The 19902-nt window shown below is 45.7% G+C and overlaps 1 protein-coding gene across 2 annotated transcripts in view; it reads right to left on the bottom strand.

Annotated features, from left to right (window-relative positions):
• Nucleotides 1-1288: 1288 nt before the first annotated feature.
• The window catches only part of SENP7 (SUMO specific peptidase 7), a 790555-nt gene continuing 771941 nt past the window's right edge, over nt 1289-19902 (bottom strand). For both annotated transcript variants that reach the window (XM_069204850.1, XM_069204851.1), the window contains exon 22: nt 1289-1640. In XM_069204850.1, the coding sequence (XP_069060951.1) occupies nt 1503-1640 (138 nt within the window). In that variant the 3' untranslated portion in view covers nt 1289-1502. The remainder of the gene's footprint in view (nt 1641-19902) is intronic.

The following is a 19902-nucleotide window of genomic DNA, read 5'->3' on the forward strand; positions in this document are numbered from 1 at the left end:
ACTTGGACGCGTGTGATGGAGCATTGTCCTGCATGAAAATCATGTTTTTCTTGAAGGATGCAGACTTCTTCCTGTACCACTGCTTGAAGAAGGTGTCTTCCAGGAACTGGCAGTAGGACTGGGAGTTGAGCTTGACTCCATCCTCAACCCGAAAAGGCCCCACAAGCTCATCTTTGATGATACCAGCCCAAACCAGTACTCCACCTCCACCTTGCTGGCGTCTGAGTCGGACTGGAGCTCTCTGCCCTTTACCAATCCAGCCACGGGCCCATCCATCTGGCCCATCAAGACTCACTCTCATTTCATCAGTCCATAAAACCTTAGAAAAATCAGTCTTGAGATATTTCTTGGCCCAGTCTTGACGTTTCAGCTTGTGTGTCTTGTTCAGTGGTGGTCGTCTTTCAGCCTTTCTTACCTTGGCCATGTCTCTGAGTATTGCACACCTTGTGCTTTTGGGCACTCCAGTGATGTTGCAGCTCTGAAATATGGCCAAACTGGTGGCAAGTGGCATCGTGGCAGCTGCACGCTTGACTTTTCTCAGTTCATGGGCAGTTATTTTGCGCCTTGGTTTTTCCACACGCTTCTTGCGACCCTGTTGACTATTTTGAATGAAACGCTTGATTGTTCGATGATCACGCTTCAGAAGCTTTGCAATTTTAAGAGTGCTGCATCCCTCTGCAAGATATCTCACTATTTTTGACTTTTCTGAGCCTGTCAAGTCCTTCTTTTGACCCATTTTGCCAAATGAAAGGAAGTTGCCTAATAATTATGCACACCTGATATAGGGTGTTGATGTCATTAGACCACACCCCTTCTCATTACAGAGATGCACATCACCTAATATGCTTAATTGGTAGTAGGCTTTCGAGCCTATACAGCTTGGAGTAAGACAACATGCATAAAGAGGATGATGTGGTCAAAATACTCATTTGCCTAATAATTCTGCACTCCCTGTAGATTAAGTACTCGAACCGATAATGAAAAAGTTCAAACTGTGAGTAACAATTAATGCTATGCCCCTTTCCTGCTTTTTCTCAGGTTTGAGGTAAATAATGTTTAAGTTTCAGCTGTCACATTTTCTATTCAGCTCTTAAATATTAATAAATGTTGAGTCCTAACTGTAACCACACTGTTAATGCATTATATATACTCAGCCGTGGTCTGTTTTAAAAAAGGATCACTCATGGCTTTTGTGAGGAAAAAAACTAATATGCAGTTGTGAAAAATGAAAATCAAACACCTTACAAGTACAATTCGACCGTGAAATGATTACGGCACCTTACCAAAGTTAAATAACAAATATTTATTAAACTATAAAATACATACTTACAAAATTACCATTTTCCGGCTAAGCGACAAATATTTTAGATGCTAGAATGATTACAAAGACATGACATTTTAGCATTGTCCATTGTGCATACTTCTGCAAGCTTCATAGTCCAGATGCTTAAAACCAGAATTTAAGCAATCCTATTAAAGTCTCTAATAATTCTCGAAATATATCAGCTGTTATTTCGGCGACTCTGTTGTAAATGTAGTCGCAGAATCAGATTTCTAATTTCTTCTCGTTTACTTCTCACAACATGTCGAGGAAACCACTGCTCCATGTGCAAAGGAGGTTCAAAGGAGGGGATGGGACTCTGAACAAAAAAGAGAAAACATTATGAAGTATGATGAAAAGGTTGAGGAAAAGCGCATATTCCAAATGAAAATAGATTTTCTGAAAACATTGACGTATTGTAGATGATAAGAGCAAAATCACAAAGTTTAAATGTGGCCAAAGAGACATGCAAGACCCTTCTTCCTGTGGCCCAACCCTTATACTTTGTAAACTTTCAAATCTTCCCTGTGTCTCTAATCTCACGTTCCTAACAGTACGATTTCTCAACGCAGCTAAAGCTCTCTGTTCCGCTTCTTATCGGGTGTGCTTCTCCTATGGCAGGAAGCCAGAGTGTCGTGTTATATGATGACCGGGTTTATTACTGAACCATAGTTTCACATTTTAAACCTGTGGGAACTGCACCATCTACTGACAAGGTAGGAAAAAGTGCTCACAGCTATTTAGGTCTCGCTTACCAACCGCTTTAGCGGGTTGGATGGCGCGCATATCGTCACACCACACAATTACACTACATTCACACTTATACATACAGAAATGGGATTTCGGGTGGTCCCTTTCAGCCGCTGGTTGCAGTCGTTCAGATGGCTTTTGGCTAGCAGAGCTGTTCAATTGCGCTCGCCACAGTCAGACATTTTACGCATGCTAATATTTTTGAAAGTAGTTTGCACATGCCTTGCTTTTTAAAATGTATTCTTTTCATGGAGCCCACAACATTCGAGCTCTCTCATGTTGCTTTTTCCACACCACTGCTGCCACCACCTCTGGTGGAGGGCAGAAAAAAGAAAAATCAGGTTTTCTGTGTTATGCATCTTATAAGTTTCTCTCTCCTTCCAGAGCTTCAGTCTCGTTTCTCCATCAGCTGCACTGCTAAGAGCCACTTTGGAAACTTTTGGCGTCTAGTTTCAACTAGGGGTGGGTGATAAATTCTCCTCTACTGGCGGAGCTGGTGGCATTTTGGCCACTGCACGTTAGGCTTGTAACACGGAGTTATGTCCAAATTTTGCTAACCGATGCAAAGTGGAGTTTTTTCTCACTGCGGCTACTCAACATTAAGTTGGCCAGCACGTGCGACATTTAAATCAGTGATATGCAGTTAACATGAATATATCTTTCTCTGCTTGTACTAGGCAGGCAAGACATCCACATTTAAATCACTGATATGCATTTAACATGAATATATCTTTCGCTGCTTTTACTGGGCAAATCCTCAACAAATGCATAAGCAAATTTTAATTGAATCTGCAGCTAGATAGACTCTACCAGATAATGGGTTACCAAAGGTAAGTAACTTGTTCATCTGATATAGACTTCTAGCTGCAGTTTCCTTACCTTTGATTAGATACCAAAGCCATATCCTCCTGGTGGTGGGCTGCAGGCAATGTATCAGACTAAAAAGTCCTGTAGGAGCAGACGTGTGAAATGCCAGTCACTGCTGATCAGACTGTCCAGGCACTAGGTGTTTGGCTAACGTGTGCAGGGATGCCCACTTTGCTGCCTGGCAGATGTCCAGGACTGGGACTCCACGCGCTAAAGCCATGATCGCAGCGGAGTGGGCCCGCAAGCCTTCTGGAGGTGGGTTCTTAGACATGACGTAGCAGATCTTAATACAGAGAACGACCCAGCGCTAAATGGTCTGTTTCTCTACTGCCCATCCCTTCTTTGCTCCCACACACCCCACAAAGAGTTGGTCGTTCACCAGGAACTCTTTTGTGCGGTCAAAGTAGAACATTGCTCTTTTTGGGTCCAGCCAGCAGAGTTGTTCCTCTTCCTTAGAGGGATGTGGGGGAGTAAAGAAAGTGGGCAACTTGACAGTTCGAACCAGATGGAATGGGGTCACCACCTTAGAAAGGAAAGAGGCATAGGTGCACTGCACTACCTTTTCTGGAAACACTGAGATATGGCAGCTTAGATGATAATGCCTGTATATCACTCACCCTCCGGGCAGATGTTATTGCCACTAAGAAGGCTGTCTTGATGGTGAGCAGTCGGAGGGAACTGTTTTGTAATGGCTCGAAAGGAGCATGTTAGATATGTGAGAACTAAATTGAGATCCCACGGAGGTATGAAAAAGGGCGCAGGGGGGAAACATATTTATAAGCACTTTAAGAAACTTTTTTTTACAATAGGGGACTTGAAAAGAGAGGGTTGATCAGCCCTTCAGTGTCCCCAGAAAGGAACCCTGTAGGGCAAGAGAAAGAATGAAAAGAAGAATGTCAGAGAAGCATAGAGAGGCTCTGTAGACTTCTCTGCACAATAGCTTACAAATTTTTGCCAACAGCAGGTATATACAGTTTTTGTGGATGAACGCCTGAGGAAGGCCAAAGGTTGTCAACTGTCGCTGCTCAGTCTCCATGCATGACGGTGCAGAGTTGACAAGTTTGGGTGGAGGACCTTCCCCTGCTGCTGCAGCAGAAGATCCTCCCAACGGGGCAGCCTGATCGAAGGAATCGATCCTCATTTTCAGAAGCTCGGGATACCACACACTCCTTGCTCAGTCCAGAGCAACAAAGATGACTTGGGCTCAGTCGTTCTTGATCTTCTTGGGAACTCTGAGCAGAAGTGGTATGGGCGGAAAGGAGTACAGGAGGCCCGAGCTCCACTCTTGACAAAAAGCATCGCAGAGAGAGTGCTGCCTTGGAAACTCCAATGCACAACACTGCTGACATTGCACGCTCTCTTTGGAGGTGAATAGATCTAACCAAGGCTCTCCTCCCCACTGCTGAAAGAGACCTTTTACACCTCTGAATGGAAACGCCACTTGTGATCCAATAGGCACCAACGGCTGAGTTTGTCCACCCTGGTGCTCAGAGAACCTGCCAGGTGTTGAACCACCAGGTTTATGCCTTGCTGTTCCAGCCATATCCAGAGATGCAAGGCCTCTTGACAAAGTGTCCACAATCCCACCGGCTTGTTTGTTGCTATACCACATGGCGGTGTTCTTGTCTGTGAACACCTGCACTAACTTGCCCTTGACAGAGGGAAGTAATGCCTTCAATGTTAGTTGGATCGCCCTGGGCTCAAACATGTTGATGTGGAGCCTTGATTCTGCCAGAGACCAGAGTCCTCTGATCTCCACCTCTCCTAGATGGCCACCCCATCCCAGGAGTGAAGCATCTGTCACAGACTATGAGGTCTGGTTGGGAAAGGGAGAGAAGCCCGGCTCTGACCCAATCAGGGTTTGTTAACCAGCACTGCAGGTCTTTTGTGGTTCCCTCCAAGATTTGGACCATTTCGGGAAGATTTCTCTGTTGCTGCACCCACTGGAACTTCAGGTCCCATTGCAGAGCCCGCATATGCCATCTGGCATGTTTCACCAGCAGGATGCGGGAGGTCAAGAGGTCCAGAAGGCTCAGAGTCATTCTAACTGAAATCCAGGACAGAGGCTGAAACATCAGTACAATAGCCTGAATATCCTGGACTCGCTGCTCTAGGAAGATAAGCCAGAAACTGCACTGTATCCAGAACAGCTCCTATGAAAGACAGCATCTGAGAGGTAGTCAGATGCGACTTTGGCACATTTGTAGTGAACCCCAGCAAATGCAGGAAGACAGCTGTAGTATGGAGGTGGGAGACAACAGCCTGGGGTGATCTCGCCTTCAACAGCCAGTCGTCAAGGTAGAGGAAGACTGAGACCCCTGACCAGCGCATATGAGCTGCGACCACTGCCATCACCTTGTGAACACCTGAGGGGCACTGGTAAGGCCAAAAGACAGTACGGTGAACTGAAAGTGTTTGTGGCCTACTTTGCACCGCAAGTAAAGCCTGTTGGGAGGCAGGATGGGGATATGAAAATATGCATCCTGCAAGTCCAGTACAACCAACCAGTCTTCTAGATCTAGGGCAGACAAGACCTGAGCCAAATGTGTACATCTTGAATTTCATCTTGAGAAAGAGATTTACAGACTGTAGGTCTACAATAGGGTGAAGACCCTTGTTTTTTTTTTTAGTATCAGAAAGTAGCGGGAATAACAGCCACTGCCTACTTCTGATAACAGAATCCTTTCTTTGGCTCTCTTGGCCAAGAGAGCTGTAACTTCCTCTCGGAGCAGAGACAAATGATCCTCTGCCAGCTGTTCAAAATGTTGGTGGAAGAGGAAGGAATTGAAAAGGCAGGGCATAGCCTTTCCTGACGATCTGCAGTACCCATGTGTCTGATGGTGTAGACTTCCACTGGAGGAGGTGATGGTGTATTTACCCTCCAACTGCGAAAGAACTGTCCTCCAGATGCAAATTAGAAGGGCTTAGAGGCTGCAGCTGCCAATGGCTGTGTGGTAGATTACTGCTGGCCTGCAGACCCCTCTAGGGCAGATGGCACCACGCCCACGTCCTGACATACCCTGGTTTGGTGGTGTAGGGCAGCGGCTGGCATAGGGCTGGTGCAGTGCCACACCCCTTCCATAGACACAAGAGAGGTAAAAGGAAGAAGACGGACAAAGCATTTCTGAGAGGCCCAAGGGCTTGACCATAGCCCTAGAGTCCTCCAGGGCCGAGTCTTCCTTCTCACTAAACAAGCGAGTGCTATTGAGAGGCATGTCCATCAGATTTGCTTAGATATCCCACCAAAAACTAGATGCCCTCAGCCAGGTGTGGAGCCTTCAAGCCACTGTCAACGCAACAATCTGGCCAGCAAGTCAGTCGTATCTAAGCTACACCATATGGTAGCTGCGTCCCGACCATCTTTCACACTTTGGGAGAGCATGGTCTTGGCCTCCTCCGGGACCTAAGGCCACACTTATGCAACCGTGTCCCAAATGGTATGGGAGAAATGGCTGGTGGAAGAACAAAACTTCTTTTCAAGATGGTCCAGCCTCTTGGATTCACTATGCGGGGGGCGGAAGGGAATGTGCCGTGGGACGTGGAGGCTTGGACAACCAAGCTCTCAGGAGAGAGGTGTTGGCTGAGAAAGCTAAGGTCACCCAGAAAGGGTCGATGGTGGCGGGCAATCACCCTGTTGACAGAAGCCAGAGCTGGGGGAGAGAGCAAGCCAATATCTGTAGAGGTGTCCAGACCATGGGCCTCTTCTATCTCCTCATACCAGTCCAAAGATCTTTTCAATTGGTATTCTAAAGGGTCCAGTGACAACTCCCACTCTTCCCCCATTCCTGGATGTGAAAAATAAGGCTCAGGCAATGGTCCGGCACCTGTCAGTGCCAGAATCTGCATCGTGAGACACTGTTCTGGCTCCGGATCATCGGGGATGAGCGTGGGGTCCAGGGGTGCCATGAGCATCCGCGTCATGACCAGTGACGGAGAAGATTGCCTGGTACGATCGGCGCCTGTCCGGATCCAGACACTGATTTATTAGACTCTGGCGGAGTCGAGGCTGAAGCTGCCGGCGTGGACCGGCTGAAGTCCAATCTGACCCCGCGGAGCTCAAAAGCACGCCAGAGGCGTTTGCACACTCTAATACATGGAGCATGGCCTCGTAGAACTCCTTTATCTGAGCGTGTGTTGATCCGGCTCCCGAAAAAGATGGCAAGGCCAACTGGCTAACAGCTCTGCAGAACCATGCCAGGAACGCTGATGTTCCCTGCTCGTCCCTTCGTCCGACAGACGAGATGAAGTCGAAGTCCTCTTGGATTTCTTCTTATGCCTCTTTCCTGAGTGTCCCAAGGGCCTTGGATGGGAGGAAGAGGACTTGGGACTCCAAGATCAGTCTTGTGACCTCCTTCTCAACTGGGTCCGAGACCTTCTCGAAGTTACATGTGCCGGTGTTGCCGACTGCCGGGCTGCAAGCAGCTTTAGGGTCTGCTTCCTAAAAGCCTTCGGTGCCATGGTCCGGCAGCCCGAGCACCACTTGGAGTCATGGTCACGCTCGAGGCACCAAAGGCAAACAAGATGAGGGTCAGTGACTGACCGGCACCAGGCGGTTTGAGCCCCGCCTTCCTCGAGGACAACTTGAGAAAAAACAAAAAAAAAAGTTAAAAAAAAAAAAAAAAAGCCTGTTAAAAATCGACAGAGTGGAAGCTCTCTCCAAATGTCCACTAACTGCACAGAAAGAAAAAGAAAAGAATTGACATCAGCGTGCCTGGGTGGTACCTATATTGGTGGCCATAACATCACAACCGACGCCAACGATGCCACGCAGAGCTGAATGGAGCCTCCCAATGACACGTGCAAGTGATATTGCTCACCCAACGTTTTCGGACCCAGCCTGATGCCATGCTTCCCATCTCTGTCTCAGTGGGGCGAACTGGTTTGACGTATTTACAACCAAGGAAGGACCGGTAGCCTGGATATCCCTTGTGGACATTCCAGGACTTACAGTACCAATTTGAAATATCCTGTACCCAGTTAGAGAAATATATGCAATGACATCATGTCCATGTAGCTAACAGCCCTTGGACACGGACATGCCAGAGCTCAGCCCCCTGGAGGTTAAGTTACTAAATGGGAGGTTGGCCTCAGGAGATATATCCCAGATACTAGTCCTTAGTTTTAAATCTCTCAAACTGGTTGGCCCCGCTGAGATAGAAATGGGAAGCATGGTGTGGCAAACTGGAGGACACAGAGTGGAGGAAAGTTAGGATGGCCCCGTGGGAAATAGCTATCTTTGCTCACCTCCGGTTGATTCAGTTTAACTACCTCCACTTAACTTACATGACGCCCCAGCGATTCCACTGGGCAGGTAAAAGCCTCCTGCTTCTGCTGCCCCACACCCAACGTGGATTTTTACCACATGTTGTGGACTTGTCCCACTAAGACTTGTAACTGCCAGATGAGAGCATAGGTCTTTTGCTTGTGTTTGGTAGGCCCCTGTACCTCACCACTAATGTGGCTCTGGTGGGCCTAATGGAAGATTTTAGCAGCCTGTGTGCAGAGCACATGTTCATTGAGGTTGCCACGTGGGTGGCCAAGCATATTCCTCAGAGATGGAAATCCCAAAGGGTCCCCTAACTGGTGGGGTAGCAGGCAGGAGTGGACTATGTGCTCAACAAGAAAAACCTATCTACACTGCAAGGGGTTATCCCCATAAACATGCAAATATATGGCGGAGGTGATGGAAATACTATGGTCTGGACACACTAGACTGAACTATGTCTCTTATAATATTGTGGTGTCACTTTTGATGACATCTGCTGCTGTGTGTTGTTTTTGTATTTTGAAAACAATAACATTTGTTTATTAAAAACAGAAGTGGCATGGAGAGTGAGGCTGGCTGAGGTCTATCTGCTGTTGCAGGGGGTCAAGTAAACACCATCGGTGCCTAAAGAGAACGGTTCACTGGGTAGAACTACAGCCAGATAATCTTTTTGAAACTGTTTTAAATGTTATCTCATTTCCAAAAAAAGAGCGCAAACAAATAGAAATAGCGAAAATTACAAAACAAAAACCTGCCAGACAAACATGTTACTTACCTTTGGTAACACCTTTTCTGGTAGACACTATCTAACTGCAGATTCCTCAACCTGTGAATTTTCATAGGAGCCAGACTCAAATTTTGTAGTAATTCCCTCATGTGTTGATAGGTGGAATTGTGCGGTTCTGCATTGGATCCATCCCACCCCAGATATTGTGGCCCCATATATGCGCCACCACTGTGTGCTCACATGCACCTTAGGTACACTGGTAAGATCAAAGCAAAGAAAGAAGAGCTAGAGTCCTCCTGGCCTACCCAAAACTGCAGGTTGCATCCTTGAGACTGCAGGACTAGGCTATGGAAATATTCTGCAAATCCAACGCTATAATCCAGTATCCTTTATCCAGGGCTGAGAGATCTTGGGCAAGGAAAAGCTTCTTGAACTTGTCCTGTGGAGATTTTGAGAGGGCAAAGATTGAGGATGGTGTGAAGGACTTCATCCTTTTTTGGCACTAGGAAATAATGTTAGTAACAGGCAGTCCCAATCACTGTAGCTATATCCCCTCTATCTCTCCCTTGGCCAAGAGCGATTGGACTACTCTGCAAAGTATAGACAAGCAGTTCTCAAGGCTGTGTTGCAGTGTGGGAGGAATATCCAGGGGATAACAAAGGAAAGGTAGGGAGTATCTGTGCTGCACAGTTTCTAACAAAAGTGTTGCTCCTCCATATGGGGAGGTGTAAGGTGATGTGACCTCCAGCGAGGGGCTCATGTACTGCAAAGGGCAAATTAAAGTGGTTTTGTGGTAGCAGCAGGGGTGAGGTCTGTGGTTTGGGTAGTGCCTTGCCTCTCGGGCCTGAATGCTGTTGACCTTATCCCCAAACCTGCCCCCGAAAGAACTGGGAGGTCTGCTGCTACTAAGGCATGTACTACTGTTATCTTTGCTGGTACCCTCTGCCAGAGCCTCAAAAGGGGTTCATTGCTCGGGGAACTACCAAGAAGACTGTGGTACTGAAAATTCTGGACCCGTGTTATAAACATCGTCGTATCACAACGATTTTGGTATCAGCAGACCGAGAATGATCAGAATAGTATGCACAAGCATTGTATTCATATTCGGGTAACGAAATCACCCGAATATCAGAGTTTCCGTCTTGAACCCTCGTGTTCTATTTAAACGACAGCCATTTTGTGATTTCCCTCACATAGGCCAATGTCTAATGCTGAAAACGAGTCTGAAGGACACGTACACCTTTGCTGACTCCTCTGTGACCTGGGCAAGCTGACTCCACTGCCTGAAGCCAAACCTGTTCGGCCAGTTTCTTTCCCAGTGGCCGAATGAGATTAGTATCAAGGCACAACACATCATAAACCTTTCATCACACACAAACCATGCCTAATCTTACACACACCTGTCCCTGTTTCTTTCTTTATGACTTGCTTTACAAGGAGGAGGTGCCCGTTTATATTGGGGGTCCGTCGATATCTGATGAAAGTACTAAGCCTTGCCGGGTAATTGATTGAGGGCTGGACAAACTGAAATATGGGCTTGTCATCATAACCCTGCTATTTCTTTGTAGTGAAAATATGTGAATGGTCAACTGTAAAATAAGGAATGTTTGCCTAAAGCATAATATTTTGTATAAAAGAGAAGGTTAGCTTTGCAAAGAGAGCAGTCTCCTGAGAATATACACTGTGTTGTACTTCTAGGATACCTGTTACTGGCTGCAGCCAACAAACAAGATCTTTGACTTCACCAAGAAGACTCTGTGTTTCTGTAGTCTGAAACAGGAAGGACTCGAAGTCTTAGGGTGTGTTCCCTGGCACCGCAGGGTTCTGAAAAACCCAGTACTTCAGTTGGCGCCCAACGTGGGGCGACTTCAGCGGTACCAGTCCAAGCCAGAGGTTCGTGAGGAGCTTCGTGTGAAAATTCTGGAGGAAGGCCGCCACTTCATCGACCCCTGTATGTCGACTTGGTCCGAAAGTCTTTGATGCGAGGTTCCCCGCTTCCCGACGGCTACGAAGGACTGCTGACCTGACTATCGCCCTGTTTTGGACCCTTGATGATTTGGTAGAGCGAAACGATAAACGAGTCTTCTGGTGACGTCATCGATACCTCAGTTAAGTATAAGTGGAGCGTCTCCCAGTCCTTAGTTTGGTATCCCCTTGGGATCTTTGATTTGGAACTTGCAAGTACCAAAGCCGAGGGATTCGTGTATTCACGAGACTATCGTATTCGATAATCCTTTGAAGTTTGAAGCTAGACTAGAGAGCGAAGATGCCTGGTCTTAGCAGATATGGTAATTTGTTTTGTCTTGGTTATAATAGGGATTCCCGATTGGAGGACTCGTGTCCGGTTCCTCAGATTGGAACTCCAACCTATGAATTATATGTGAAACATGGCATAGGCCCCATCATATATAATGAAGTATGGATCCGATACACCAGGAAAGATGGTGTTTTAAAATGGCCCCAATATGGTAGTTTTGACACAGAGATTCTGAATAATCTGGAGGTTAAACTTTTTAAGAAGAAAGCCCGGCCGGTGATGTTTGACTCTTTCCGCCTATGGCGTAAGGAAGCCAAACAGAAGGAAATTAAATTAGCAAAGAGAAATAAGAGGGAAGAGGGTATCTCAATAATGCAAGCTGCCATGCAGTTTAAAGATGATGAAGAAGAACAGATGAATGAGCAGTTGCACAGGCAACGTAAAATGGTGACCGATAAATGTTATCCAGTTCTTCCGCTTCTTCAGCAAGATGCAGCAAAAGAACTTGAGAAAGATCCTTTAATGTCACACTTGTTGAGTTCGCCACCCCCTTATGCGCAGAATGCTACAGCACCTCCGCAACCTTTAGCTGTGCAACCTCCGGTTATTGTGCCTCAGGTTCTTCCACAGCCGCCAGCTCCTTTTCAGTTGGCTCCTACTACTATGGTGCAGCCCCTTCAAGGGCCGCCGACTTCGCTACCTGCTCCATCTGTACCTCCTGCGACTTTATGTACTACATCGACTGCCTCTTCTGGTGTTCTTCCTGATACTGCCTCTGCGTCTGCTTGTGCGTCTGCCTTGCCTCCCTCTGTTTTTCCTCCTGTTCTTTCATCAACTTCTCCTTCTGTCCGACAGAGAATGACAGATACTGTTGCCAGCCTTATATTTCCTCTCTTTGGGTCGTCTGGTGTGACCCCAGATTCGGAGCGTAAGCAGTCGCGTAGTCAACTGCCTAATTCTCAAGAGAGAGAAATGTTTGACCGTATGGCGCATAAATGGGTTGTTTACCCTTTAAGATACGATGTAGAGTCTGTTATGGATGTCTTCCGCCAATGGGAAGCACCGAAACAAAGATACGTTTTTGAGAAAATGTGTGCTTTCCTTTGTGAGGAATTAGAGGATAATGATTTGGAAACAAATCCGCCTGATTTGTGCCGTGTACGGTTTGAGTTTGCAAAGGGCACGATTGTGGGTCCCGATGTTGAGAAAGCAGTTGCGACGTTGTTGTCCTTTAGGAATAAGGATCCTTCTCAGTCATTGTTCCAACATGACTCCTCTGTTAAAAAAAAAGTGCGACAGTACCCAATGAGAGAAGTCCCTCCGGTATGGAAGGACGCCGTTGCGGCTGATGTTGCTAATCAAATTGATGCTGTCCCAGCTCATTTTCAGCGTGTTCGGGTACATGTTCCGTGGAAGCGAGCTGAAGTTTTAGCCCTTAAGCAGACTTTGCCTGATCCCCGTAAAAACCCTGCAGGGTATTATAAGGAATTATCACAGACTGCAGACTCATGCATTATGAATTTAGCCGACATAGACATGTTATTTGGGAATGTTGTTCCAGGATTGATTCGCCATACAGATCATGCACAAGAGTTAGGTGACTCATGGGCTAATATTAGTGCTGCAAATGATAGACAAGTTAGTGGTGCCAAGCCTGAGCCTTTGGTAGCAGAACTGCCTGCTAGGATCATTACTTACATGAAGACTTTAATGCCTGCGATGCGTGTGAATTGGGATAAATTGTCTGCGTGTAAGCAGAAGAAAGATGAAACAGTGTCTGATTTCTTCACCAGGTTTGAGGAAACGTTTATCGACCACAGTGGTCAAGACATGAGTACAGAAGGTGGTCAACGGTTGTTCGTCGACAAGTTTGTGCACAATTTGCTTGCCGAGCTGTGTAAGAAATTGAAGGATTCAGAGAGTTCTTGGGCCGTTTCCTCTTCAGCACAAATATTGGCTACTGCACAGTACTACGAAAATAGGGATAAAGATGAGAAGGATAGAGCAGACAAGAAAACTAAAGAATTAAAGACGAAGGTTCTTTTACAACAGGCGTATCCGCCACGTGGTGGTCAGAGTAACTATCAGCAACCTCAACAGTTCCAGAGAAACTCGCAAAGGTTCGAGTTTTCTCAACCACGTGTTCCTGTAGGTCCCAATCAGTGTTCATATTGTAAAGAAGAGGGTCATTTCAAGTATAGTTGTCCTATTTTGTTACAGCGTACGAATGGTGCTTCTGGCGCAAGAGGTCGAGGTGTTCAACAAGCTCCTAGAGGTAGAGGACGTGGAAGTTTCCCCCAGAACACGCGTTCCTTTCCGTCTCAAAACTCAATGAATAGTTTTGACCAGCAACATAACGAGTCTGGTAGGACGGCTCAGTACTATGCTGATGACTACTATGCAGAAGATGAGAACTTGGAAGGTAATAATTGCTAGGACAGCCATAGACGAAGAGAGGGAGGTTTTTTTGTTCCAGTAGATCAGAATGGACCTTATGTTAAGGTGATTACCTCAGGTGTGTCGGAGCCTTTTCTGTTGGATACTGGTGCTACAAAGAGTTCTATTATTCACTCAAAACTCCCTGGCGCACCTTTGTCTGGCGAGATGAATGTTTCAGTAGGTTTTTCTGGCGCCCCGGTTAGGAACCCGATTTCTAGTCCTATGTCCCTTTCTGTTGGACCTTGTGAATTGGAAGCACCCCTTATTCTGACGACAGGTTGTGGTGAAAACTTGTTAGGATTGGATTTGTTGAAAAGATTGTATGCGACATTATATTGTTCTCCTTCAGGAGTACAACTTACACTGGGTAGGAAAATGGTCTCTCCAATGTATTTGTCGAAGGATAAACTTCCAACCGAATTGTCGTTTCTTCCAGATACCATTTGGGCTACTGGTCCTAATGACGTGGGTCTGTTGGAAATACCACCTTATGTTGTGACATTGAAAGCCAATGTTAAATTACCACGCATTCAACAATACAAGATCTCTAGTGAAGGTGAAAAGGCGTTGCTAGCGATCATTTATGATTTAATTGAAAAAGATGTAATTGAAGAGACAACAGGCAACGTTTGTAATAGTCCTGTTTTGCCTGTTTTGAAACGTACTGACCCCTCTAAGCCACCTGTTTACAGGCTCGTGATTGATCTTAGAGAGGTAAATAAAATAGTTGTGCCACAGTTTCCAGTTGTTCCTGATATCACTGCCATATTGACTATGATTCCAGCTTCCGCCACCTGGTTCTTAGTGATTGACTTAAAGAATGCTTTCTTCAGCATCCCGATTGCAAAGGAGAGCAGGGATATTTTTGGCTTCAGTTTAGGAGGCCGAAGTTTCCACTTCAAACGCGCTCCTCAAGGCTACTGTGAAAGTCCATCAATATATAGTCAGGCTTTAAAAACACAGCTTGATGCAATTGTTTTACCTGACGGCGCTACCCTTATTCAGTACATTGATGATTTGCTAGTCGCTACAGATACTGAAGAGATTTGTAAAGAAGCCACCTTGTTGTTGTTGCGTCATTTGTCTGATTTACATCACAAAGTGTCCCTTTCAAAACTGCAATATTGTCGACAAGAAGTGACCTACTTAGGTCATCTCTTATCGAAGGAGGGAAGGAAACTGACCTCAGAAAGAATTCAGGCAATTGCAAAATTGAGTGTGCCAAAGACACAGAGAGAAGTACGTGCTTTCTTGGGCATTACATCATACTGCAGACAATGGATACCGAATTTTTCTTTGCTGGCCAAACCTTTGGTAGCATTGACCTATAAAGATACACCAAACCCCGTTCCGTGGTCTGAAGATTGTCAGAAAAGTTTTTCCGAATTGCGTAATGCATTGTGTTCGGCTCCTGTGTTGGGTACCCCCGACTACAGTAAGCCCTTTACACTGTATGTCCATGAGAAAGAGGGTTGTGTATTGTCAGTGCTGACACAGTCTTTTGGAGACAAGCAGCGCCCATGCGCATATTTTTCGTCAACTTTGGATCCGGTAGCTAAAGCATTGCCGAGTTGCTTGAGAGCCACAGCGGCAGCAGCTGTTTCTATTCGACAGTCTGCTGGGTTAGTGATGAATAATATGTTGATTGTGATGGTTCCACATGCAGTGGACACGTTGTTAAACAGGACCAAGACACAGCATTTAACTAGTGCTTGATTGTCAGGTTACGAGTTGACACTGTTAGCGAGTCATGTGCACATAAAGAGGTGGAATACGTTGAATCCAGCCACGTTATTGCCAATTTCAGTAGAAACAGATGATGTTGAACAACATGATTGTTTTCTTAGGACAGAAGAAGAAACGAAAGGGAGAGTAGATCTTAAAGATACTCCTCTTGTAGAGTGTGATGGTACCTTATGGGGGGATGGTTCATGCTTCAAGCTTCCGAATGGTGATACGACTGCAGCATATGCTGTCACAACTTTGCATACGATTGTTGAAGCTGCACGTATACCACATAATTCAGCTCAAGCAGCAGAGCTGATTGCACTTACGAGAGCGTGTGTGTTATCGAAAGGAATGAAAGTGACCATATACACCGACAGCCAGTATGCGTTTGGTGTGGCCCATAGTTTTGGACGATTGTGGAAAGAACGTGGGTTCCTGACTTCGCATGGAGCTAAAATTCAGCATGGTCAGTTGGTGAATGAGCTTCTTGAGTCACTGACCTTGCCATTACAAGTTGCGATTGTGAAATGCAGTGCACACAAGAAGGTTACTGATGTCGGTCGTGGCAATGCATTTGCTGACGAAATCGCAAAAGAAACAGCAAAAGATGTGATGAATCGAATGTATGTTGCAGGCCCCGCAAGATGGGTTGGTGACGTTGGAATATGTGAAGATACGATAGAGGGTGTGAAGTCTATTCAAGCTGAAGCTTCAGAGAAAGAGTTGAGTGTGTGGAAAGAAAGTACGGGTAAATTGGATGAAAATGGTTGTTGGGTTGACTTGTCAGAACATCAGCGATGGTTGTTACCCGATGCGTATGTGCTTGCAGTGGTGACAATGGCTCATGGAATGGCCCATATCAGTGTGAAAGGGATTTGTAAGTTGTTGGCTCCAGTATGGCAAAATGCTGGAATTCCTAAATGTGCAGAGAATGTGGTAAAAAATTGCATGGTGTGTCTGAAATACAATCCTGGTAGGGGAACCCCAACTCCAGCTGGTCATTTTGCGCCTCCAACATATCCGTTCGAGGTTTTGCAGCTAGATTTCATCCACATGGAAAGGTGCAACAATCTGAAATACGTACTCGTTGTTGTTTGTGCCTTTTCAAGATGGGTAGAAGCATATCCCTTAAAAGACAACACTGCCTTATCCACAGCTAAAGCCCTTGCCAAAGAATTCTTCCCTAGGTTTGGAATGCCGAGAATGGTCTGGAGTGATAATGGGAGCGAATTTGTGGGTCGAGTGATGAAAAAAGTATGTGAAGGGCTAGGTATCCAGCAAAAATTCCACGCTGCAAATCACCCCCAATCAGCTGGACTAGTAGAGTGCTATAATGGCACGCTAAAACTGAAGCTGGCAAAGATACAAGCGAGCTCTGGTCTTAAATGGCCTGACGCTCTGCCTCTAGCATGCCTATCAACAAGAATGACTGTGCATTCGCGAGTGGGACTTAGTCCCTATGAAATTGTGTTCGGCCGCCCGGCCAACATATGGGGAGTGCCAAGACCAACAAAATTCAGTGAGATCGAACACCCTGTACTGCTTGATTATTTGTATGAATTGACGGCTAAATTGCGGGTTCTACACCAACAGGTTCACGATACTCTGCCTCAGGTCTCTGAAGCTCCAGGACATCTTATCGATCCTGGATCATGAGTACTGGTCAAGAACTTCCAGCGGACAAAGAATGACCAGCCCCTTTGGACCGGCCCTTACCTCGTCCTTCTCTCAACAAGATCAGCTGTTCGAGTGGAAGGGAAAAAGAACTGGATCCAGGGCGTACACTGCAAGAGAGTCCCTTTTCCTCTACCGTACGACCAGTGGGTCCAGGAGGGGATCGCTGACTCTGAGACTGTGCCTCGTTTTTTGCCATTTAGCGATGCACGTGTAAAAGGAACAATTTCTGAACGAGAAAGTGACAATAATTTGCAAGAAGCTGTGCCACCGTCAATTCGATTGAACACTACAGAGCCTGAACTCTTGTTCCAGAACCAGACAGTTCCTGGAAAAAGCCGTTATAATTTGAGACCAAGAACTAAGGACAAATAATTTTTTTCCCGTTTCTTTGCTATTTTTTTTTAAAGTGCAGCTCTCTCATCTGAGAAACTTTCTTATTTTTGTCTTTTTCTTTTCGAACCGCCATCCGGGTTCAGCTGTAGGGTCGTGGTTGCCCAAGTCTTTGGAGTGCAGCTGAAGACGTTAGGTCGACAGTTCTGGTCGGTCTAAGGGAGTTGCCCTGGACTGACAGAAGCATTCCCTAGCATAGAACACCCTACCACCACGAGCAGCAATTAGAGAGGATGGAGTTTTTCAAGAATGAGAGACCTGCCAGACAGATGGACTTTAAAGCCAGAATGGGTATAATAATGACAAAGAAACGATTTTTGATATTATGTATTTTCATGTTGCTTAGTGTAATGACGTTTTTAATAGGATATGTTTTATTCTCTTTTCAAGTGACATTTGCACCCATTACACAGCCCATACCTCCTTCTACTGTTTCCTCGCATTCTTTTCACCCCCTACCTGAACACGAGTCTGCCAGAAGATTAGAATTTGTCAACAATTCATTCATTCAGCTTCTACACCAACACCAATTAGTAGTGAACACAACTAACTGTTGGGTGTGTGGTCTTATGCCTCATACTACTGATAAAGGTATCCCTTATCTGGTCCTACCTTTCAGCCATAATGGTTCTGTGTGGGCATATAGAACAGTGTTCATATACGCGTATGAAGCCAACCCCCTACGTTCTGTGAAAGATAATCCTAAGAATAGTGCTCTAGCTAAGGGTATAGTAGATATGATTAGGGAAGATATTTCCTATGAGACTATCCCGAGAGATGAGACACTAACATATATTGGATGGAACATAACAGGATATGGAGTTACTCTGAGTGGGAACCAGCGAGCAAAGAGATCCTCCCCGATTTGGATTGTACCCCATCAGGGTCACCTATATCTGCAAGGTAATGGCAAGAATCCCAGAGCTCAGTTAGGGAAAAGTATCTGCACTGAAACATATGTTTTTGCGTCTCAGACTTCTCCTTCGTTCTTAGCAGCTAAGGGTACCTATTTCATCTGCCATAATAGAGTCTATACATGGTTGCCCCCTGACTTCTCAGGCACATGTTTTGTTTCGTTCCTGTTACCTCCCACCTACACGGCCGCGGCAGATTACCATAAGACAAGGATAGTTAGAGGTGTCATAAGTAAAGAAGACACTACAGGACAAGAATTTGGAGATTTCGTAAAGGGTTTTCTGCCGTTTTGGGGTCTTATGGTTAACAGCAGGAACATAAGGCAATTGACAAAGGTGGTTGAATCCACGGTAGTTGAAACCGCCGGTGCCCTTGGTAATTTGACTGCTGAGCTCCAGTCGGATCGCCTTATGACTCTTCAGAACAGGGTCGCATTAGACGTCATACTTGCAGACCGAGGTGGGGTATGTAAAGTGATCCAATCAAGTTGCTGTGTTTTCATCCCAGATAACGCTCCGACAGTCTACCAGGCCATTTCCAAACTGCATAAGATCTCCAAGTCTATTCACGTGGATAAAGGAGATTGGTCATTGATGGGGTGGTTCTGGGAGCTGATATTCGCCTGGGGATGGAAGACTCTGGTAGTCATTGGGATGATCTTAGCCATTCTTTTCCTGTCCTGCCTGTGTGTACAGTGTGCTCCTGCAATATGTGGCCTCTGTGCTACATCGTGTGTAAGGAAACCTGTATCAAGGGACGAGCTAAGTAATAGGATGATGGTACAGCAACATCTCAACGACTTTATGAATATTGACCTGGACTCAGATTAGCGTGAGTATAGGTTATTGCCTATGTAAGGGCAAAAGGAGGGTCTGTGGTACTGAAAATTCTGGACCCGTGTTATAAACATCGTCGTATCACAACGATTTTGGTATCAGCAGACCGAGAATGATCAGAATAGTATGCACAAGCATTGTATTCATATTCGGGTAACGAAATCACCCGAATATCAGAGTTTCCGTCTTGAACCCTCGTGTTCCATTTAAACGACAGCCATTTTGTGATTGCCCTCACATAGGCCAATGTCTAATGCTGAAAACGAGTCTGAAGGACACGTACACCTTTGCTGACTCCTCTGTGACCTGGGCAAGCTGACTCCACTGCCTGAAGCCAAACCTGTTCGGCCAGTTTCTTTCCCAGTGGCCGAATGAGATTAGTATCAAGGCACAACACATCAAAAACCTTTCATCACACACAAACCATGCCTAATCTTACACACACCTGTCCCTGTTTCTTTCTTTATGACTTGCTTTACAAGGAGGAGGTGCCAGTTTATATTGGGGGTTCGTCGATATCTGATGAAAGTACTAAGCCTTGCCGGGTAATTGATTGAGGGCTGGACAAACTGAAATATGGGCTTGTCATCATAACCCTGCTATTTCTTTGTAGTGAAAATATGTGAATGGTCAACTGTAAAATAAGGAATGTTTGCCTAAAGCATAATATTTTGTATAAAAGAGAAGGTTAGCTTTGCAAAGAGAGCAGTCTCCTGAGAATATACACTG

This window comes from Pleurodeles waltl, chromosome 8 (genome assembly GCF_031143425.1).
Source record: "Pleurodeles waltl isolate 20211129_DDA chromosome 8, aPleWal1.hap1.20221129, whole genome shotgun sequence".
Taxonomy (NCBI): domain Eukaryota; kingdom Metazoa; phylum Chordata; class Amphibia; order Caudata; family Salamandridae; genus Pleurodeles; species Pleurodeles waltl.